This window comes from Bufo bufo, chromosome 5 (genome assembly GCF_905171765.1).
Source record: "Bufo bufo chromosome 5, aBufBuf1.1, whole genome shotgun sequence".
Lineage (NCBI taxonomy): Eukaryota > Metazoa > Chordata > Amphibia > Anura > Bufonidae > Bufo > Bufo bufo.
In genome coordinates, this window is record NC_053393.1 from 411,171,032 (window position 1) to 411,195,606 (window position 24,575).

Genomic DNA, 24,575 nt, shown 5'->3' on the forward strand with positions numbered 1-24,575 from the left:
GCGGACAAGCATTGTTAAAATGGATCTGCAAAAAACAGTCACACAGATGTTATCCGTATTTTTTGCGCATCTGCATTTTGCGGACCGCAAAATATATACGGTCGTGTGAATGTAGCCTTACTCTGCATGCGGAAGTTATGGCCGCTAAAACTAACGTCTTTTTTTTATCGAAGACCGAACTTAGCGCAGAAACATGGACCCTCAAAGTATTAGGACGTAGCCCTTTTCTCAAATCCTGACTGGAGAAAACTTAGCACTGCCTGAATGGAATATCTTACACCACAAACAAAATCTCTTCAAAATTTTATAGATTTTTGTGGTTATTTCCTTTCTGCTGGCTGCCATGGTATTAATTGTAGCATCGGAAAGGTCCTTAGATTTTAATGTTTTTCAGATTCCATGCAGCAAGATCTAAATTCTCTATCTGGGGATGGAACACTGGACCCTGGGATAATAGATCCTGCACCCAAGGACTCTGTACTTAGTGAAGCTTCAGAAGAGGAAACAAAGATTATTTATTTTTTGGCCATAAGGGGGCTATCTAGATCCATGCGCTTTTTCTTCTTGAATTTTTTTCAGTACCCTTGGAATGAGGGGAAAGGGAGAAAAAGCACAGACAAGAGGAAAGTTCCATTTCTGGGCTACAGCATCTACTCCCATGTTACCATTGTTGCGATTTAGTGAGAAAAAAAGTTTGGAGCTTAAATAGATTTATTTGAGGGGTCCCCCACTTTTCTGATATTTGGAGAAAGAGCTGGGGGGTTTTTTTTAGACACTATTCTGCTGACTCCAGAGGACCTCTGCTTAAAAAAAAATCTGCCCTCACATTTAGAAGACCTTTTAGATCAGGCATGCTCAACCTGTGGCCCTCCAGCTGTTGTAAAACTACAACTCCCACAATGCCCTGCTGTAGGCTGTTCGGGCATGCTGGGAGTTGTAGTTTTGCAACAGCTGGAGGGCTGCAGGTTGAGCATGCCTTTTTTAGATGTATTGCAGAGTCCTTAAATGTATCTCTGCCCATGGAAAAAATCTTTTCTGTTACTTGATTAAGGCCTCATGCACAAGGCCATATTGCGGGTGCGCAATACACGGGCACTGGCCGTGTGCACCCCTGAATGCGGACCCATTCACTTGACATACACACATTTGTTTGCTTGGGAAAGACCGAGAGGTCGAAACATCGCAATTTTTGGTGAATAAATCAGCATTAATTGAGAACCGGTGAGTGCTGCAGTTTTATTTTTGATTTATTCTGGATGATTTGGGGATGCTACAGACTGGTACACCACCACCATAGAGACTTTTTTGCTATAGATTCGTAAGTGCTGCTACTTTTTTCTTTTTTGTTGCATCTGTGGTGATAACTTCCAGATTCCCAGAACCCAATTTTGAAGGTGACTTGGGTTTTCACCAGCATTGTAGTGACTGCACTACTGATGGAGAGATGGGAATTCTGCTTTCTAGCGAGTTCTGATACCTGTTCAATTTCTCTAGCAGCCAATGTTGAACCACCAAGAATGCAACTGGGCCTACAGGCGGTTAGAGTCCATGATAGCTTCATGGCCTCTCGAACGGAACAAAAGGGATGAACGAGAAAATTTGAAACTGTTCACCACTTTCGAGTTTTTTTTTTCAGTGGGAAAAAAAACTGCCATACGAAGGAACTTTTGATCTTTTTTGTTTACCGGAATGTGATATACATCCCTTAAATCTAAAGAGGCCATGAAATCCCCTTCATTTAGTAGATTTATGGTAGACTTTATAGTCTCCATTTTGAATCTTTCATATTTGATTTATTTAGATTTTAACGAAATTTAAATTTTTTTTTCTACCGTAGAGTAATAACCTGTTCCTATTTGATCTAGTGGGACGGGGGCAATTGCCTTTAGAGACAATTCCAAAATACCTTCTTCCAATTTTTGCTGTAGAAAATGTGACTTCTGTATGGTAGTAACCTTGAAAATATCTGGAGGAAGACAGAAGGAAACATTGTAACCTCTGAATGTTTAATTCCATTCTTCCCTTCCATTCTTTTAAGAAGATTTTTAGTCTTCCTCCCATCTGACATCTGGTGTCATTGTTTAGAGCCTTCAGAATTCTTGAACTACTATTCTTCGTTTAAGACTACTTTCACACTGGCGTTTTGGCTTTCCGTTCGCAAGATCCGCTCAGGGCTCTCACAAGCGGTCCAAAACTGATCAGTTTTGTCCTAATGCATTCCGAATGGAAAAGGATCAGCTCAGAATGCATCAGTTTGCCTCCGTTCCGTCTCCATTCTTTTTTTAAACTTTCGAAAGAGAAACTCTTTTATTTGTTATGCCTGGGAAACATTTTTTGGAGTCTGAAGCTTTTTCCAAAATCTTTTCCAGATCTTGACCGATCAATAAACCACCATGGAAAGGAAGACTATGTAACTTTATTTTTAAACGGATATCGCTAGTCCAATATTTTAACCACAAGGCTCTTCTTGGAGACAACAGCCATAGTTTTTGCTGTCAGTCACGGATTCTGCCGTGGTGTCTGACTAGTGTCTGTCTAAAAGAGGGAAAGAGTATTTTAAAGAATCATAGGGAGGGTGTGTTCTCTTTTATGAGAGACTCTAATTGCTGTAACCACTTTTTAAGTGATCTAGCGATAGACGTGGCAGCCACTGATTCCCAGGATTTTTTCAGACATGCATCTACCTTTTTTCCCATGGGGTCCATTAGAACCTTTTACCAGTTTAGATAGCGAAACGTCCACTTTTGGACAATCCGTTTACAGCATTTCATTCTCTTCATTAAATGGGAGCCTACGCTTAATTGTTCTGGGAATAAATAGTTTTCTACCTGGAACTGTCCATTTCCGTTTTATTAATTCATGCATGTTTTTATGAACCGGAAAAACGTTCTTTTTCCGTTCAAGGCCACTGAACATTTTGTCCTGTACTGACCTTTGCAGTTTTTCATCAGAAAGCTTCATGGTCGCTCTAACTGCTTTAATTCCTTAGTATCCTCTGAAGAAAATATAAATCTTTTAAATTTAGTATCAGACCCAGAAGAATCATCAGAATCCATATCCGAGTCTGGTTCTGAATCTAAGGATGAAAAATCTGAGCTGACCACTTTGGGATCCCTACATTTATTTATTTTTAAACAAATCTTTATTTAAAATTTTCTTCAATTTACAAGGCAGAAAAAGGTGCATTACATATTTGAGAAATATTAACAAACATGAACAATACATCCTTGGTCAGTGTATATCATATAAGATATTTAAAGGTGTAATACAATACGACTCGTATGGTAGGCATAAGATGGCATAGAAATTATAGCACGCATACAATCATGATAGCAGAACAATGCATAGGAAGACATACTGATGAGCATATGATTTTGGTGTACACATGATGTCTATAGGAATGGAAGGTCAGGGGCAAAGAACTCCACCTCCATCACACCACCCACAAGTCAGATCGCCATCCTTCTGATGGTAGGAAGCACAAGACACAAAAAAATGTAATAAACACTAGTCACTACTGATAGGATCAGATGCCACTCCCAGTGCCCAAGCATTTTGATTTTTAGCCTGCCATTGCAGCCATGGAGCCCATATTTTCAGGTGTTTTTCGTGTGATAGAGATTCCCAGCTGGACAGCTCTTCTAGTAATTGAATCTCCTGAACTTTGTTCACCCATTCCATATTTGTTGGAATTTTATTGGTAAGCCAATGGACTGGAACCAGAAGTTTTGCTGCAGCTACTAGGGATGATAATAGAGAGTGTTTGGTAAGAATGAGTTTATCATTAGGGAGATTTAACAGGACCACTAAAGGGGTCAGTGAGGAAGAGGAAGGGATGATTTCCAATATGTTCCTTGAAATCATCTCCCAATATGGTTTTATCGAGGGGCAGGTCCACCAGATGTGCAATAATGTGCCACTAGAACTTTTACATCTCCAGCATTGTTCTGTATGCGAGGGGTCCATGGCATGCAATTTAGCTGGCGTGTTGTACCACCTGGTTACCAATTTGAATGCATTTTCTTGGATCCTGATGCACCGAGAATATCCATGTGAATGACACAGAATCCTGTCTACCATTCTCTCATCAAATGTAGTATTAAGGTCTTTTTCCCAATGGGAAATAAACCAAGGTTTTCCATGGCCTTCCTCCTCTAGTAACTTATTATATACCCTAGATATAGCTCCTTTCTTGTTTACCTGGCTAAGCAGACCAGTGTCATACCATGTAGGGTCTAGTTTACTAGGGGTACATGCCAAATATAGAGTGCATACCTTTTGGAACTGTGAATATTGAGTGGACGACCAAGGAATATGAGGAAAGCTCCTTGATAAACTTTGAGCAGAGGGGATTGCCCTTTCTTTCAAGATATCCCCAATTGCTACACTACCCATTGCCTTCCATAAACCCAAATCATCCTGAAATCCCTGAGTAACCAAATACGGAACGTAGCAAATGGGAGTGTATGGAGACATGCATGGGGGGCTACGCAGGAGTGGCGATATCTTTGACCAAGTGACCATAACCCCTTGTAGAGGATCTAGCCCCCCTTTACCTATGGTACGGTTCATTGCTAGTTTCGGGTCCCATAATGCTGCCATTCCTCTAGGGCCTAGTATATTCCTAGCTATCCTGCATCCGAGCTTTGTATTCATAGGACTGCAAATTTCAGAATGCAGCCTAAGTTGTACAGCTCTATAATATGCTGCAACATCAGGAAGACCAAATCCTCCCTTACATATGGGTTTGGTGAGAATCTTATATGCTAACCTGGGCCTACAACCTCCCCACACAAAAGAAGAGAAAAGACTCCGGACTCTTGCTAGGAAGGACTGAGGAAGGGGTATGGGCAAGGTCTGGAGTGTGTATAATATTCTAGGAAGTACATAGGTCTTCAGTAAATTTTTTCTCCCCAACCAGGATAAGAAGGGAATTTTTATATCAGCTAGTTGTTGTTTTATACTATCGAATAATGACGTGTAGTTTTGGTGGAATAATAAGTTAGGGTCTTTAGTTATGTTAATACCCAGGTACTTTATATGGGAGTTGTTCCATTCAAACGGGAAATCCCTCTCCAATTTCGTGATAGATGAGTGAGAAATGTTAATACCCATTGCCGTACACTTAGAAAGGTTTATCTTGAAATTGGAAAGGGCTCCATATACTTCTAACTGTCGTAGGAGGGATGGGAATGCCTTTTCAGGGTTGGACAGAAATACATACTATCGCCGCGTTTGCAGACGATATGCTTATAAGTCCTTGCCTATTGTGAGCCCCTGAATCTCAGGATCTTGCCTCAGAGATTGTATAAAAATCTCTAAACACAGGATGAATAAGGTGGGCGAAAGCGGGCATCCCTGGCGTGTCCCGTTTAAGATTTTAAATGGTGGTGACAAGATGCCGTTCACCTGTACTTTTGCGGAGGGGTTAGAATACAGGGACAGCACCGCCCCCACAAATTGGGGGGGGGAGGCCAAACTTATGCATAGTGGCTTCCATATAATCCCAAGCCACTCTATCAAACGCCTTTTCGGCATCAGTGCTGAGGAACACAAGCTTCTTCCCCTGTTTTAAAGCGAATTGTTGAGCTTGAAGCACTCTAAAGGTGCTGTCCCTGCATTCCCTGCCCCCCACAAAGCCTGATTGTTCGGGGGATACAATCCCTGGGAGTAGGGGTGATAGCCTATCTGCATTTAGCAGAGAGATTGGCCGATAGCTAGAGGGGATCTCGACATCTTTACCTGGTTTAGGCAATACAATTATATGTGCTTCTAGAGCTTGATTGGCTATGTGGGAACCACTTAAAAGGGCGTAGAAAAAATGTACTAGTTGTGGGCCTAGATCCGGGAAAAACTTTTTATAATAGGCCACTGTGAACCCATCAGGGCCTGGGCTCTTACCTGATGGAGTTGAGTTCAGGACTTTTTTTACTTCTGCTAATGAAATGGGGGCCAATAGTGATAATTTGGAGGCGTCATCCAGGGTGGGGAGGTTTAATGTCTCCAGGAATTGCTCAATCTCCCTTTTGCGGTCTATCCGTACCTCCTCCTGTTCCTCCCCTCTAAGGTTGTATAGATTATGGTAGTAATCTCTAAAGATCTTTGATATATCTCTTGAATCAGTCTTAACCAATCCTGCTTGTGACTTCATACGTTTATTGAAAACCTGGTCTTCTCGTTTTTTAATAAGTGCAGTCATTATTTTCCCGCCCCTGTTTCCATGGACGTAATGCTTGTGTTTCACTTTTAGATAGGCTTTAGACGCCTTAATGTTTAACAGCTCCTGCAGTTCACGTCTCACTATCTTCAACTCCTCTAGATCTCTAAGCGCACCAGAACGTTTGTGGGATGATTCTAGGCTAGCAATATGAGATAAGAGGTCTGACATTTTACGCTTTCTTAGTTTGCTAATATGGGACCCCAATGCAATAAATTCTCCCCTAATCACCGCCTTATGTGCCTCCCATATTATTGCCTGGGATATATCGGGCGTTGTGTTGGCAGAAAAGTATGACCGCAACTTCTGTGATATGGAGTCAACCCTAGACTGCGAATCCAAAAGGGTGTGATTTAGCCTCCATGTCCACTCCCTATTACACAATTCTGGTAAATTTATGGCAAGGGAGACCGGCGCATGGTCAGAGACCGCGATGTTGTGGAGAGTGGAGGACTTAATAGGCGGCAGGTATTTATCCTGCACAAACATGTAGTCCAACCTCTGGTATGATTTGTGAGGATTGGAATAGAATGTGTAATCACATCTGTCACCATGCACCGACCTCCAAACATCACTAAGGTGCAAAGATCTTAGACGTGACTGAACTGTTTTTAGGGCTCGGAAAGAAACAGCAGATTTCTGGGCAGAGGAGTCAAGTAAAGGGTTCAGGGTTAGATTAAGATCACCACCGACTAACAATAGACCCGCAGCAAATGGACCAATTTTGTCCAGCACTTCTGTCATCCAGCCAACCGTCTTCACGTTTGGAGCATAGAGATTACATATTGTGACAGTTAAGTGTCCTATCTCTCCCTTCAATAATAGGTATCTCCCCTCCGGGTCCTTTACTGCGGATTGGAAGGCAAAGGGTGTGCCCCGCCTAAAGCCTATACTGACTCCTCTGGCCGCAGAACTACTGGAGGTAGCATGATACCACACATTAAAACGGCTATGTTCTAAATTAGGAATATGCGAATGAGAAAAATGGGTCTCTTGGAGTAGTATTATATCCGCACCAATTCTCCTGAGAACCTGAAACACTCTACTACGTTTTTTAGGGCTATTACAACCATGTACGTTGAAGGTGGAAAGACATACAGTTAATGGAGCCATCTCATGGAAGTGACATTTTGTATATTTAGGTCGCTTGTCTCACTAGGCCACTTGGATGTACCAAACAGGTTAAAGAACCAATTCAAACAATAACAATAACTTAAAAGGTAATAGCAAAGAAGTACGGCCTCTTGGGCCGAGGGGGGGGAGAATCGCACATGTGAAAACCATGTGTATCCCAACCAGCCCAGCACCCCATTTCTAAACCTCGTGCACATTAGTATATAGTTCAGTTATAATAAAGCTATAACAAAGCTATATCCAAGCTATGATAAAGCTACAATAAAGCTATCCTTGACCAACATTTTGTTGAATAAGGAAGGCACAATACACAGCAGCCTGGCAGAGCATAGCGATAGGCCCCTTAGCCACCCAGCTGGGCATGCGCCCCTATCCAGACAAGATGCTAGTATACTAAAGAATGTCAGTGGTACTGACAACCATGTGCATTTTAATAGGCAAGGTAAGCCTAAGTAGGGTAGCCAACATCCAACAGGGACGCAGCGCCACTATGCCAACAATGCTATACTGCTATGGGAGAAAAAAGAAAGATGCATTAACAGTGAACCCTTAGTCCGGGACTCCTTGCGGCCTTGCTCTTTTATTCTTCCCGGATCTCTGGGGTTTTGGCTTCATCCATCCAGACGCCTGGGGGAGCGGTGGTAGATCCTCCGCGGGTAGGACAGGTAACCAGGAGGGAATCTCGATTGGAGGCTGTTGGAGTGCCTCCCAAACAGGTGGTAAGTCCTCAGGCGATCGAACGGTGTAACGGCGATTCCCTATCGTGAATGAGATCCCAAATGGGAAGAGCCATCTGTATGGGAATTTGGACGACTGTAGTAGATCAGTGAGAGGCTTTAATACGCGCCGTTTTTGCAGTGTGGATGCAGCTAGGTCTTGGTAGACTTGAACTTGGGCCCCTTGGAGCTTCACTTCCCCTTGTTTCCTTGCCGCCTGGAGTATTAATTCGGTATCTCTGAAGCTTAAAATACCGCAAATTATATCTCTTGGATTGTCTCGTGACGCTGGCTTCGGTTTTAATGCTCTATGCACTCTCTCCACAGTAATATGTGACGCTTGTTCTGGGCCTAGAAGCATACTAAAGAGGGAGTCCATGACCTGAAAAAGGTCCTCTTTATCCTCCGCCTCTGGAAGCCCCCTGAGCCTGATGTTCCTTCTTCTATTCCTGTTCTCCTGGTCTTCCATTTGAAGCAGGAGTGTATTCATCGCCCTGGCATGCGAGAGCAAGGAATCCTTTACAGACGCGTTAAAGGTGAGTATGGCGTCCTGCGACTGCTCAAGCGTCTCAACGCGGTCACCTATATGGTGCACGTCCGCTTTGATCGTCTCTAGGTCCGCGGCTAAAGGGGCCAGGGCTCGCTGTAAAGCCTCCTCAAGAATCTCCCTAGTGAGACCTGACCTTTCGCCACTGTGCGATGTTCCGTCATCTCCTGGAATCTGGGTGGAAGCATGGTCTCCTGTAGCCGTGCCGGGAGGTTTCAGCGCCATCTTGGAAGGCCGCGCCGGCGGCTGTGCTGCCGATTTACTTAGGAATCTATCCATCTCTAGGCTAGAGTTCGGGTCCTCTCTGCGTCCCGGAGCAGTCTGCATGCAGTCCTTCGACTGGATCTTCATACCGAGGTCAGGATAGCGCTAAGAATGAGGTTTAGATGGGTGCTGGTGGCGAGAGCTCTGCTAACAAGCAGCCGCCATCTAGCTCGGTCAGGCCACGCCCCGCCCCCGGGATCCCTACATTTAGATGTAGAGGGACCAGGTACGGTTACAGAACTTTCAGTCAGGGCCAAACGCATTTCTTGACTAATCTCATCCCTTAGCTCCTCTTTAATAGAGGAAACTAAATCCTTTGCCATATTACTGGAACATTTTTTGCAAAGTTTTTATGTGCAAGATTCCATTTAGAAGAACAAATTGCACATTTCCTAGACTTAGGATTTTTTTTTGTTCTTTGAGTGCTATCCATATTGCTCTACATGCATATAGGGAGAAAAAGAGGTAACATGGGGGTTAGTCAGGTGAAATAATACTAACTAGCATGCCACTAACTGCCATTCCCAGAGAGGTCTCCATTGAGTTATTCCCCAGTTCAGACATGCTGACAGGCCATGTATCAAAAAAAACACACTGATATCCTCCTTACCTGCAGACCTCAGATCAGAGGTCCAGTTAAACTCTGCCCACTCCACGTATGGCCGCGCAGCCGTACGCTGCTGCTGGAATGCATAGCTGCTTCCTGTGACGTAGCCGCTAGAGCCGAAACCAATTGGATTGCGGATATGGGCGTGCATGTGATCGGAGGGACTCTATGAATGTCCGGTCTCATATGGGATCCGCCGCCTGATACACAGAGCGGGGGAGAAGGAGCAGTTTTGCTACATCAGGTAGAAATTCTTCCTGTCAAACTCAGGTACCCAACTAGGGGATGGGTTGCTGCCTGCTTCCCTCATGTGACTCTTAGGCATCAAAAGTAGAAAAACAGCCGCCTCTGTCTGCCTCCAAAGGCACAGTCTCATAGCATTGCAATGAGAAAAATCCCTCTCCCCACCTGGAGGGGGACAAGAAGACACTGAGGAGGAGCCAGAGAAGGGTCAAATTTATTCTCATGTCCCTACCTTGTTGGAGGGTAATGCTGTCATGGAGGATGAAAGGGAAAAAAAATGCTTATGTCCAGTGCATGTTTTTGGATGGGTTGAGAGATCTAGGCTGAATGCCATTTCATATGTATGGCCAGCTTTAGTCTAGCACCTGCCTATATGTGAGAACCTGGCAACCAACAGAAATCTAAGCACCAAGGACTTATTTCTAGGTGATCAATAATGACCAACATTTTATTACAACAGGTTATTAATGATGTAAATCAGACAAATTTAGGATTTTAATGAAATAGCAGGACAATGTGATGCCAGGAGATATCATCAGTGGCAGATATTATGTTGATTGATACCAGCAGGAAGGACAGCACCACATCCAACAGGATAGCCATGCTGTGGAGGAAAAAAATAAAATTGTGTATTTACCACAACCAAATTATTGTCATCAAAAATATTTTTCAGGGTTTATGAAGTTTTTATGACCTACTGTTTGTACCACATGAAAAACTTATACCTTAGGACTTGTTCACACGAACGTATGAGTTCCGTTCGTGCATTGGGGCCGCAATTTGCGGTCCGCAATGCACGGAGAACGTTCGTGAGGCCTCCGGAACGTATCCAGACCCATTCAACTTGAATGGGTCCGCATCCCTCTGTTCCGTAAAAAGATAGGACATGTTCTATCTTTGTGCGGAACGGAAATACGGAACGGAACCCCACAGAAGCACTCCGTAGTGCTTCCGTGTCTATGGATTTGCGGACCCATTCAAGTGAATAGGTCCGCATGTGGCAGGTGCAGCACTATGAAGTGCCTTTTGCGCTGTGGCATTAGAAGACTTTTGATATCTCTGACTTTCAGTCTAACCAGACTGTCTATTACTCTAGCGCCATTCTATGGAAACAGTAGGTTTAAAGAGCACACCAAATGCTTGAAATAACTTCTTTATTAACTTCAACTTTTCTTCATATATAACACTGCCACCTCCGCAGCAGATAGTCCATGTACATAACACGTGTTCAACTGTTCAATCTTGTCATTCAACATAAAATGGTGGATATATTTCTCTCTTCAGTATCTGTACTCTCACTTTAAGTTATTTAAGTACTTTATGATCTCTCTGAGAGGTATATCTGAGGTCTAACTAATAGTTCACTTGCAGTATGCAGTTAGCAGTGACTATTTGCAGATTGGTTAAGTATGATCTGGTATGGTGGTATGCAATTTGGATTGCAATATGTTTGCATGGTATTTGTAGTAATTCACAGTTTGCAACTGTAGCTTACAATTTGTATTTTTACTTTGAAATTGTATGGTTGCAATTGTTGGAACTGTAAGTAAACACATACTGTATATCTAGTTCAGTATACAGTTCTAAACACAATACAAACAATAGGGACATTATATAACTTGTTTTAAATACCTATATTGGCCTCTTGTTCCCATAAAACTCAGCTCTCAGTGGAGTGAATGTCTCTTCAGCTCCTGTCTCTGGTGAATAATGATTCTAGCAGCAGGAGCTGGGGGAATTCCCAGACAGGCGGTCTGTGATTGGTGAAAACTCTTGCTGTATGAGAAGCTGGCTGTGATTGGTCTAGACTTCTGCCAAGTAACAACAGATTAACACTATGCTTTCTGTTGTTTCTGCTTTGTCACTTGAGTCTACCTTACATTACAAAATGAATCTTAAAAGGCATATTATCCTTTTCTGTGAACACAAAATATAACAGTTATATGACATCAAAAACATGATGTCACAGTAAATAACTCTGCTTTTGTCTTTAACACATAAACATAGGAACTGTATTAAGGCTATTGGCAGGTTTAGCTGTATACACATATAAGCTATACCAGCAACCTAGGACAGGTCTTAGCTGGCCAGCTACACCGCATCCGTGATGCGGAATGCACACTGAACAGTATCCGTTTATTGCGGATCCGCATATGCAGTCCACAATACAGCAACGGAACCCATATGTTTGCGTGAACAAGCCCTTATCCTGTGGATGGGGAATAAGTGTCTTTGTGGGAAAACTTTAGGCATCAGATTCAGGTCCGTGTCTACATAGCGGCATGGAAACTGTCATCTCTAATAAGGGACACTGATGTGCGCAATCCAAGAACAATATTTAATGTGATGATTGCTCAGAAGTGCACAGTACATATAAAATGTATCTTATCAGGTGAACAAATATTTAGATCATAGAAAAAACACCAAAACCTTTTAAACAAACGCTAGAAAACAGACCACAGAAGAAGCACAGTCTGAACCCCAATTATCAGTTGTCAGATGATGGGGTCCCCTTACTTTTTCTTCCAGGTAAAGGGAAGGACGATTTGCTTTGGAGCTGATTGAGTTTGCTGGCCAGCAATGTGAAAGGCTCTATCAAGGTCTTTCTATCTGTAACTGAGACTTCCCAGAGTTTTACTTTCTCCCCTTTTGCCCAGAGTAATGCCATTTCTGTATCCACTTGTCTGTATTCTGCCAGGTCCACCTTGTTGCCCAAAACAACAATTACAATCTTATAAAAAAAGAAAAAACATCAAGTTACCATATTTTTGAGACAACAGAACTCTTGTACACATTACAACGTTTTATAGGTCACTGGTACTTTACCTTAAAGGTTATGTAATAAAAAATTGGGGGCAATTATTTTTTTTTTTATTATTGGATTGTACTCATAAGGTAAAATTCTTTTTTTTCAATTGGTCTCTCTCTGTACAGGACCGAGATGCTCTATTAGCAGGATCTGAACTTTCTCTCTCTCTGTCAAACAGAGCTGACTGGCTCCTTATCTCTGCTCTCTGACCTTGTAAACACTCATAGATCAGTTTTTATCTTACTGATAAGAATGTGACTTAAATAAGACCTCTTAGTAATTTAGGCTGGGTTCAGACCTGAGCGTTTTACAGCGCGTTCCTACGCGCTGTAAAACGCTCAACAGGCAAAAACCAATGTTTCCCTATGGGCATGGTTCTCATCTGAGCGTTTTACAGTGCGTACGAACGCGCTGTAAAACGCCCTATGCCTCAAGAAGTACAGGAGCTTCTTTGGGGCGTATTGTCGCGCGTTCCCACCCATAGACTTCAGCGGGACCTAAATGGGCGTTTGCTCGTTTCCGCCCGATACAAACGCCTGTAAAAAGCGCATATCGAATACGCTCAGGTCTGAACCCAGCCTTAGAGAGAAGGGTTATTGGCACAAAGTGAGAGTAGGATTCACACAACTAGAAAAACAATTAACCCTTTGTGACAGAATGGCTCAATATTGTTAATAAACAGAAAAAATTATTTTTAGCCCAAAATGAGTAAAATGCAAATCATAAAAGAAATTGCCCCTGAAGGTGTACATAGCTTCTAAAAGGGTTATCCAATACTACAAAAAGGCTTAGGCTTTGTTCACATTACATTCATGGACTCTGTTTAACATGCACGCCAGGATGTATATGTGAAACAGATGCCCAACAGTGGTATCCGTAACCAATAGAGTCTCACGTATAAAAGTATATGAAAAGAAACCTGCGTTATTTCCAATAAAAATAAAAAATTGCTAAAAAAGTCGCTAGCCCAACAAATAAAGCACTTGTACTTTGCCACTCTATACAGCTCTATGGGGCTGCTGGAGATAGCAGAGTGCATGCATCGCTGCCATTCCATTCAAACAGGAAAATAGGCCCCTGTTCTTGTGATCAGCGGAGGTCCCAGCAGTCACATCCCCATGGATAATGTTTTTCACGGGACAACTCCTTCAAATGAATGCATATGAAAATAGCTAAACTGCATCTGATCCTGAAGACCAAAAATACAAGTCAACATGATGGAAAAATAATCATCCGTGGTACGCCACTTAGGCCATGCATTACTTTACCTCTTTTTTGTCCCGGAAGCGGTCCACGTCTCTTTTAAGTTGTTCAACCCTCCTGAAGGATTCCAGGCTGTCCACACTGTAGACAAGAATAAAGCCATCGGCAAAAGAGAAGTAATGCTTGGGCAGCTCCGTGTCTTCCTGAAGACCCTGTGTGTCATAAAGGCGCAGCTGCTCCTTCACTCCACGCTCCGTTTCCACTGAAGCAATATATACATCTTCCAAGGTTTCAAGATTTTTCTGACCTGCAACAAGCCAAAAAGAATTCCTTGAAAAAAACTAAACATCAATTTTTAGTGGTTTCATGGAATGAACAGAGCAGAAGTTCCCATTGCGCTCAGTGACTGGAGATACTACTTATTGTACCTGTATTAGAGAGTAGGACTGTGTCTTAGGCCGCAGCTTCTAAATCCCATCACACAAAATGGATTGCTGTAGAAATATCCCGCAGGTTCCATCAGAAGCTGCAGATGATTCAAGCTGGCAGACAACCTAGGAAATCCCGTGCCTGGTGGAAAGTAGACCTGCCTTGTTTGATTACAGCTTTTCCCTAGAGATAAGCGGCACCACAGAATGCTTGCAGCCAGACTGCCTCCCTTCTCCATAGGGTTTATTAGTATGAACTGCCAGAGGCGTGTCAATCGAGAACATGCCAACTGCTAAATGATCCTGTGCACCTAATGTATATGGTCAACATAAAAGGTAGTGTACGGCAAAGAATAGCATTTTTATATTGTACTGCATATACAAAGCTAGTTTTACCATTAGGATGGCTGCACACAGTGCAGATTTATGTGCAGAATATACAAATGAAATCTGCACCAAAACCACACAAAAAACCTATATAAATCCACACTTTTTTGTGCAGATTTGATGTGGATTCTCCAGAGATTTCACCCTTCCATTGAAAAGGGTGAAATCCGCACAGAAAAACAAACAAACACAACTGACATGCTGCAGTTTTCTAAATCCGTACAGCAGGTCAGTTTGCGCACTTAAGAAAAGAGAGAAGTGTACATCAGATTTGTCTAATCTTATACACTTCGCTGGTACTCTATTACGCTACGGTTTTTCCGAACAAAAATTTGCACGGAAAAAATACACGTGATCCTAATCGCGTACAGGCACACTTAGGCCCCTTTCACACGGCGTTGCGGGAAAATGTGCGGGTGCGTTACGGGAACACCCGCGATTTTTCCGCGCGAGTGCAAAACATTGTAATGCGTTTTGCATTCGCGTGAGAAAAATCGCGCATGTTTGGGCTTGGGATCGGTGTTCTGTAGATTGTATTATTTTCCCTTATAACATGGTTATAAGGGAAAATAATAGCATTCTAAATACAGAATGCATAGTAAAATAGCGCTGGAGGGGTTAAAAAAAATAAAAAATTATTTAACTCACCTTAGTCCACTTGATCACGAAGCCCGGCTTCTCGTCTGTCTCCTTTGTTGAACAGGACCTGTGGTGAGCATTAATTACAGGAAAAGGACCTGTGGTGACGTCACTCCGGTCATCACATGATCCATCACCATGGTAAAAGATCATGACCGGAGTGACGTCATCACAGGTCCTGTTCAACAAAGGAGACAGACGAGAAGCCGGGCTTCGCGATCAAGTGGACTAAGGCGAGTTAAATAATTTTTTTTAACCCCTCCAGCGCTGTTTTACTATGCATTCTGTATTCAGAATGCTATTATTTTCTCTTATAACCATGTTATAAGGGAAAATAATAATGATCGGGTCTCCATCCCGATCGTCTCCTAGCAACCGTGCGTGAAAATCGCACCGCATCCGCACTTGCTTGCGATTTTCACGCAACCCCATTCACTTCTATGGGGCCTGCGTTGGGTGAAAAACGCATAAGTGATGCGTGAAAATCACCGCTCATGTGAACAGCCCCATAGACATGAATGGGTCGGTATTCAGTGCGGGTGCAATGCGTTCACCTCACGCATCGCATCTGCGCGGAATACTCGCCCGTGTGAAAGGGGCCTTAGGGTACTTTCACACTAGCGTTAGAGGATCCGGAAATCCGTGTGCAAACGGATAGCATTTGTTTCCGGATCCGTTTGACAAATGCACTGAAATACCGGATCAGTGTCTCCAGTGTCATCCAGAAAAACGGATCCGGTATAATTTTTTTTCACATTCTTAAAGGTCTCTGCATGCGCAGACAGGAAAATCGGATCCGTTTTTCCAGAACACTGGGTACCAGATTAGGCATTAATACATTTCAATGGAAAATAATGCCGGATCTGGCATTCCGGCAAGTGTTCCGGAATTTTGGCCAGAGAAAATACCACAGCATGCTGCAGTATTTTCTCTAGCCAAATACCGCAAAAGTGACTGAACTGATTGCTTTCCATTCAGAATGCATTAGGACAAAACTGAAGCGTTTTTTTCCGGTATTGAGCCCCTAGGACGGAACTCATTACCGGAAAACTTTAACGCTAGTGTGAAAGTAGCCTAGTGTGAAAAAAAGCCACCGTTTTGAGACTGGATTCAACAGGAATGGGAAGTATAAAGGAAGGATTTTCCATACAGTTGGATTCACTTCTAGTTTGGCTTTAAATCTGCCCAAAAAAAAGGTGTGAAACCACCACGCCACTAACTGCAACTTGTTAAAGGGGAATTCTATCCAAATCCATAAAGAAATATAACATCAGTTGCAGACCCATGAGCTTGGAGAGCTATAAAGGGTTTCTTTGCTTTTCCAAAATCTGCAAATAAACTGGATACAGATTAAAGTAAAAAATAAAAAAACACCTACTCCTCGTTCACATCTCCCACACCTTCCCCCGCTGGTCTCCTTTGACAAAGCTGCAGCAACGAATCCACTGGAATACTGGTAGCAATAAGTGTGCATGGGGCTTTATTATTTCCTATCCATGGAAAGATGACAAATACACCACAGAAATCTGTGGATGTCACTTAGAATTCATGTCAGATTTTTCTCCTCTAAAGCCGTTAGCGTGGTCATAGCCTTAAAGGCGTTGTCCAGTGTCAACCATTGCTTGCATACTAGAATGTGGTGAAATTGCTCATTTACCAATATACTTTTATTACTTGTATCACTGTTATCTCCAGTTCTGGAGTCCAGTCACATACTACGTCTGTAGTCCTCTCTGATACTTCCTGTGATGTCGCGTTCATCTTCTTGCTTCTGCTTCCTCTGGGTTCCTCCTGTTCCTCGCTGCATCCCGTCCATCTAAAATTCATGGGTGGGGAATAATTGTCATCCTCAGATCTTGTGCATTCTCTGGTGCCTGCACTGTAGACATATCCTCCACAAGCTTGTCTGTGCAAGCGCTTGAGAATGCAGGAGATCTGACGATTCCCCACCCATAAGTTTTAGATGGACATGGACAAAGCCAGGACCAGGAGGAACCTGGATGCAGAAGAAAAGGCAATGAATGCGACATCACAGAAAGTATCAGAGAATGGGATGACTACATACAAGTGACTTGAGATAGCACTACAGATAATGAAAGTATATTAGTAAATGTGCAATCGCAGGACATTAGAATATTTAAGCAACAGTTGGAAGACACTGGACAACCACTTTTACCACTTCCCATCTGGGCCATTTGCCCCCTTCCTGGCCAGGCCTAATTTTGCAAATCTGACATATCTCACTTTATGTGCTAATAACTTTGGAACGCCTTTACTTATCCAAGCCATTCAGAGATTGTTTTCTCGTGACACATTGTAGTTCATGATAGTCATAAATTTGAGTCAATATATTTCACTTTTATTTGTTCTGAAAAAAATCCCAAATTTACCAAAAATTTTGAAAAATTCGCAATTTTCTAAATTTCTATTTCTCTGCTTTTAAAACAGAAAGTCATACCTCATAAAATATTTATTACTTAACATTCTCCATATGTTACTTTATGTTTGCATCATTTTGGAAATGTCATTTTATTTTTTTAGGACGTTAGAAGGCTTAAAATTTTAGAAGCAATTCTTAAAATTGCCTAAACCCACTTTTTAAGGACCAATTCAGGTCTGAAGTCACTTTGTGGGGCTTACATAGTGGATACCCCCATAAATGACCCCATTGTAAAAAACTACACCCCTCAAGTTACTTAAAACTGATTTTATAAACTTTGTTAACCCTTTAGGTGTTCCACAAGAATTAAAGGAAAATGGAGTTCAAATTTTGAAATTTTACTTTTTTGACAGATTTTCCATTTTATTCCAAATTTTTCTTTAACCCATCGAGGGTTAACAGCCAAACAAAACTTAATATTTATTACCTAGATTCTGCGGTTTACAGAAACACCCCACATGTGGTCATAAACTGCTGTATGGGCACACGGCAAGGCGCGCCACATGGTTTTTGGAAGGCAGATTTTGCTGAACTGGTTTTCAGATGGCATGTCCCATTTGAAGCCCCCCTGATGCACCCTTACAGTAGAAACTCCCAAAAAGGTGACCCCATTTTGGAAACTAGGGGATAAGGTGCCAGTTTTATTGGTACATATGATTTTTTGATCATGCATTATAACACTTTATAGGGGAAAGGTGACCCAAAAATTGGTTGTTTTAGCACACTTTTTAGTTATTTATTTTTACAGCGTTCACCTGAGGGGTTAGGTCATGTGACATTTTTATAGAGCAGATGGTTACAGACGTGGCGATACCTAATGTATACATTTTCTTATTTAAGTTTTACACAATAATAGCATTTTTGAAATTATGTTTTAATGTGTCCATGTTCTGAGAGCTATAGTTTTTTTATTTTTTAAATGATTTTCTTATGTAGGGGCTCATTTTTTGCGGGATAAGGTGACGGTTTTATTGGTACCATTTTGTGGGACATACGCCTTTCTGATCACTTGGTGTTGCACTTTTTGTGATGTAAGGTGACAAAAATGGCTTTTTTTGACACAGTTTTTATTTTTTATGGTGTTTATCGGACTGGGTGGATCATGTGATATATTTATAGAGCTGACCGTCACAGACGCGGCAATACCAAATATGTCTATTTTATAAAAAAGATTCTAATTTTACATATTTTTTTTTTATTCCTTACTTGGGAATGTTTTTTTTTTACATTTTTTTTTTTAACACTATTTTTTATTTTACACTTTTCGTCCCCCATAAGGTCATACAAGACCTCTGGGGGACATTTAACTTAACATTCTCCCCCCCCCCCCCCCCCACTATTGATTTCTTCTGTAACTGGGGCTGACATAGTAGCCCCAGTTACAGGGGGAAATACACCCCCCAGAGAGGCTGTACAGCATAATACAGCACTGTACAGCCTCAGTCCAGGGCTGATCGAGGTCTGTGAAAGACCCGACAGCTCCTGCACTCACCCGACTCCGGCGGTCACATGACCACCGGGCCAGAACAGGAAGCGCATAGCGCTTCCTTCCCTGCATACACAGCGCTCGATGACTTGGGAACGGTCCCTGCCTTCTCTAAGGGTTGCCCTGCTGTCACTGACAGTCGGCAACCCGATGTGCAGCTGCACGATTAGCTGGATTGCAGGGTGGTCGTAACTAGTGTTGAGCGAAGCAGGTTCAGACTGCTCTGTCCGAACCCGATTCGTTCCTAAACTTACGGTAGTGCATAATATGTGCTCCGTACAGCATTACAATGTATGGGCTCCGCTGAGGCAATCTTATCGCCACCAGTAACATGAGACTTGTTTAGTCTCATGTCTGGGCCGTTACAGTTAATTTCTGCGCATACATTAAGGTTTCAAAATCCGAACTTGGGTTTGTGGCTTGCACCACGGTCATTGACTAACCAGAGTTCGGATTTTGAAACATTAATGTATACACAGAAACTAACTGTAACGGCACAGGATCGAGACTATACAAGTTTCACGTTACTGCTGGCGATGAGGGTGGCTTCACATCACGTTTTATGCCTCTGTTAGATGAATACGGTACTTTACAACAACAAAAAGGATACAAAAACGCAGCACACCACGTTCTTGTATCCTGCACAGTCCTGTCTTTTTTTTTTGTTTACAATGGAACTCTATGGTGAATGGATGCCACTGTATGCCATCAGTCTGAGGCATCCTTTTAACAGATATGTTTTTTGTGTACGTTAAACGTATGGGAAAAACCTGATGTGAACACAGAAGAATTGCCTCAGAGAAGCCCATACATTGTAATGCTGTACGGAGCACATGAATGAACACTGTAATGCTGTAGTCGTAACCATGGAAACGAGCAGTGTATAATGTGATGGAAAAATGAATCCAGCCAGCAAAGGAGGTAATATGGATAATAACAATACATTAGTAAGTGCCTTGTATTAACTTTCTCTACATGATAAAGGGCATCTGTCAGCAGATTTGTACCTATGGCACTGGCTGACCTGTTACATGTGCGCTTGGCAGCTGAAGACATCTGTGTTGGTCCCATGTTCATATTTTTTCTCAGCAATGCGAGCACATACAGTATGTTTTTATATATGCAAATGAGCCTCTAGGAGCATCGGGGGTGCTGTCGTTACTCCTTGGTGCTCTGCTCTCTCTGCAACTGCCGCCCCCTCCCTGCACTCTGATTGACAGGAGCAGGCAGTGTTATGATCGTCATGCCTGGCCCTGTCGTTTAAAGTGGAGTAGTTGCAGAGAGAGCAGAGCCTCTAGGTATAATAGCAATAGCAACGCCCCCGTTGCTTTTAGAGGATCATTTGCATATATTTTTCTCAGCAATGCGGGCACATATGAATATGGGACCAACACAGATGCCATCAGCTGCCAAGCGCACATGTAACAGGTCGGCCGGTGTCATAGGTACAAATCTGCTGACAGATGCCCTTTATCAGACATTGATTAGCTATGGCCTGTGAAATATATAAACTTACCAACTATGTGGTTTCCATACAGCACCTGCTCCAGTATGGCGGTTTTACCAACTGCTGCCACTCCACAAACAACTACTCGACTTCCTTTCCCCATTATGCATCAGGTAGTTCTGGATGTAAAAGGACTGAACATTATTTACAGCAGGGACGTGAAATGTACTTACACGATTTTAAAATGCCACCGACTCTAATGCTGGCCTGTGTGGGGGCACATGGCGCCCTATAGGCCTATATACCACAGCCCTGAGGAGGCATTTTACTCACCCCCTAGAAGGAAGAAGGAGAAGAATACCTCTGTAATACAGCATGTGATTGAGTATGATTGAAACACACAGACCTACAGAATTCTACAGCACTTTATTCAGGATCCAAGCGAGCATGGTCCGTGAAACTTCCTCCATATGACGGCCACATTTCCCAGACTGTCTGAGGCTAAGTCACTGCATCATAGTGACCTATGATGCTGCGAATTCCAGCCTAACCTCAAGTCCACAGTCCTGTACTCAAATGAAGAGGGGAGTACTGCAGGGCCACGGTCACAATGATGCAGCGAGTCTGGGTCAGTCGAGCAGCAGTGGGTGCAGAAAATGCACGAGGGTGTATCGTGGCCCATCTGAAAGTAGCCAAGGCCATGTTCACACCTGTGTGCATCAGTTAGTATTCTGCATCAGTAAAGCCAAAACTAGGAGTAGCTCAGACGAGCGAGTTCCACACTCCGGACTCACAGCACGAGTATGCAGCAACTCCCATCCTGACCACCCAGCACTGCCGTAGTCGCATAGCATTATATTGATTTATGATGCTATGTAACCCTTACAGTTCTGGAATGTATTGAATAACACCAACAGCATTGCGTCAGTGTTATCCAATATATTCCAGAACTCTAAGGCCCCTTTCACACGGGCGAGTTTTCCGCGCGGGTGCAATGCGTGAGTTGAACGCATTGCACCCGCACTGAATCCGGACCCATTCATTTCTATGGGGCTGTGCACATGAGCTGTGATTTTTACGCATCACTTGTGCGTTGTGTGAAAATCGCAGCAAGCTCTATTTTGTGCGTTTTTCACGCAACGCAGGCCCCATAGAAGTGAATGGGGCTGCGTGAAAATCGCAAGCATCCGCAAGCAAGTGCGGATGCGGTGCGATTTTCACGCACGGTTGCTAGGAGACGATCGGGATGGAGACCCGATCATTATTATTTTCCCTTATAACATGGTTATAAGGGAAAATAATGGCATTCTGAATACATAGTACAATAGGGCTGGAGGGGTTAAAAAAAATTTAATATTAAATTTTTTAACTCACCTTAGTCCACTTGTTTGCGCAGCCGGCATCTCTTCTGTCTTCTTCTTTGGGGAATAGGACTTTTGATGACGTCACTACGCTCATCACATGATCTATCACCATGGTGATGGATCACGTGATGGACCATGTAATGAGCGCAGTGACGTCACCACAGGTCCTTTACCCAGGTCCTGAAGAAAGAAGACAGAAGAGATGCCGGCTGCGCGTACAAGTGGATTAAGGTGAGTTAAATTATTATTATTATTTTTTTTAACCCCTCCAGCCCTATTGTACTATGCATTCTGTATTCAGAATGCTATTATTTTCCCCTGTAACCATGTTATAGGGGAAAATAATACAATCTACACAACCTTGAACCCAAACCTGAACTTCTGTGAAGAAGTTCGGGTCTGGGTACCACATTCAGTTTTTTTATCACACGCGTGCAAAACGCATTGCACCCGGGACGCAATCTCAGTCAAAACTGACTGCAATTGCGTACCTACTCGCGCGGGTTTGCCGGAACGCATCCGGACACGCTCGTGTAAAAGAGGCCTAAGGGTTACATAGCATCATAAATCAATATAATACTATGCGACTACGACTACAGTGCTGGGAGGTCAGGACTGGAGCTGCTGCATACTCATGCTGCGAGTCATGAGTGTGGAACTCGCTCATCTGAAAGGAGCCAAAAACATTTTTTTTTTAAATATTATTATTATTATTAGTACAAAACTTTCCATAATAGTTGTTCTCTGTAGATTCCACCCCTGGTTTTGGCTTACACAGACTGAACTAAATACTGCTGTGAGAAAAAGGCCTAAGGATAAAGGGGGTCACTTACAAGACACATGCCTCATCATAAATAAGGCACATCCATGCACATGGACTGAAAATCGACCCCACTGCCTGGCATCTTTTACCTCTAAAACTGGCATAAATGTAAGTGAATATACCGGGGCCGATAGCCTGTGGCACAGGCATAAAAGGTCGCTAAATGGGCACTTTTTTTATCGCAAATTTTGCATTAGTAACTGACCCTCAATATATCCAGACAGGATAGCCGTGTGCGTTTGATTCGTTTAACCAAATCAAAGTAAAAGGTCAGCTCTGAAATTGCAGCAGGAGAATAGTGTGAATGTGAATTTATCTTTTCTATTCACCAACATTACATGTGCTTGTGACCAAACATAGCGGCAGCAAAATGATAATGGGGTACATTTAAAATAGTCGCAAGTCTCCTTTTTTAACTGGCCATGCAACAATATTTAGTCGCACAGCCGGTTTTACGCTGTGTCTGCCAGTTGGGCAGGACAGAGGGGCAGTGTGGGTGTGCCGGGGCCGGGAATCCAGCCCCGGCAAATTTACTAAAATTTAAGCTTGGAAACAGGAGCAAATGTGACCAAAAAATGACTAGTTTTTACGCCAGGCGCATAGACTGCCACAGATGCGCCTAATTTATGATGAGGCGCATGCCTCGTCATAAATTAGGCAAATCTTACGGCAGCACAAGGGGGAAACTAAGAACGGCTTAAAAAAAAAAAAGTCTTTGTAAATGTTCCCCAATGTTGTTACCTGCATGCATTGCATATTATTATGTGCGGATTTGCTGCGCATATTTTTGTACCAGCTAACTGGATGATAATAGCAAAATCACATCTACACGGTGACGCGCATAAATTGACCCGCAGTACAGATTCTGAAAGCACATCAATTGTTTGGGGGTCATTTACAAAGATCGGCTTTATACACGGGGGTTTTACTCCCCCTTGGCTTTGCTGGTGAAAAATGCACCTAATTTATCATGAGGCGTGCACCTTCAGCAGGCCGTACGCATTTCCAGATGTAAGTGTTGGTAAATTTGTCGGGGCCGAAATCCCGGCCCAGCATTTCCCCCGCCACACTCTTGACACTCCTATATGTTCAACACTGTGCAAAAATTTTTCAAAAAGTCACAAAAAGGGGGTTGTGCAACATTGTACATGAAAATTCACATAAAATAAACCGTCATGTGCATGTGGCCTAAGAGATTTATCAAAACTGGTGGAAAGGAAAACTGGCCTAGGTGGCTATAGCAACTAAAGATGAGCGAACTTCTGTTTTTTGAAGTTCGGCGTACAAGGTTCCGGTTATCTAAGAATTCTGTTGTGGATTCTGCTACCACAGACAATAACTTATGGTAGCGGAATCCATAACGGAATTCTTAGATAACCCAAACCTTGTACGCCGAACTTGAAAACACAAGTTCACTCAACACTAATGGCAACCAATCAGATTCCACCTTTAATTTTCCAAAGAAGTTCTAAAAAACGAAAGGTGGAATCTGATTGGTTACTATGGGCAACTAAGCCAGTTCTACTTTACACCAGTTTTGATAATTCTCATCTGTTTTTTTTAGCGCGTTTCGAGCATCTTCCTGGTAGCATTTTTACTTTGTAACATTTAAAATGCATGTTTCTTTTCCTGGTGTTTTTGAAGTTCTGTAGGTAAAAATCCAAGACAAAAAATACCATACCCAGAGCAACCACAAACCCCAAAACCAAAAATGTTCTGCAGAAAGGGGCACATTTAATAAGGGACTTGTGACTATTTTAGGCGTAAATTAGTCTCAAGCCCCTTTTTTAACCAACCGTGTGACACTACTTAGTCTACTTT

General features: G+C 42.7%; 1 protein-coding gene across 1 annotated transcript; it reads right to left on the reverse strand.

Annotated features, from left to right (window-relative positions):
* Positions 1-12,216: 12,216 nt before the first annotated feature.
* On the reverse strand, positions 12,217-20,747 carry NKIRAS1 (NFKB inhibitor interacting Ras like 1). Its single transcript, XM_040432924.1, has 3 exons — positions 20,637-20,747; positions 13,806-14,047; positions 12,217-12,459 (listed from the first exon to the last, which is right to left on the reverse strand). Exons 1-3 carry the CDS (start codon positions 20,728-20,730, stop codon positions 12,217-12,219), a joined length of 579 nt encoding a protein of 192 aa, XP_040288858.1. The 5' UTR covers positions 20,731-20,747.
* Positions 20,748-24,575: the final 3,828 nt, after the last annotated feature.

Coding starts and splice junctions, on each gene's coding strand:
- NKIRAS1 (XM_040432924.1), bottom strand. CDS start 20,730: ATGGGGAAAGGAAGTCGAGTAGTTGTTTGTGGAGTGGCAGCAGTTGGT. Junction 14,048..20,636: donor GTATGGAAACCACATAGTTG/GTAAGTTTATAT, acceptor GGCTTGTTGCAG/GTCAGAAAAATCTTGAAACC. Junction 12,460..13,805: donor GCTTCCGGGACAAAAAAGAG/GTAAAGTAATGC, acceptor TTTTTTTATAAG/ATTGTAATTGTTGTTTTGGG.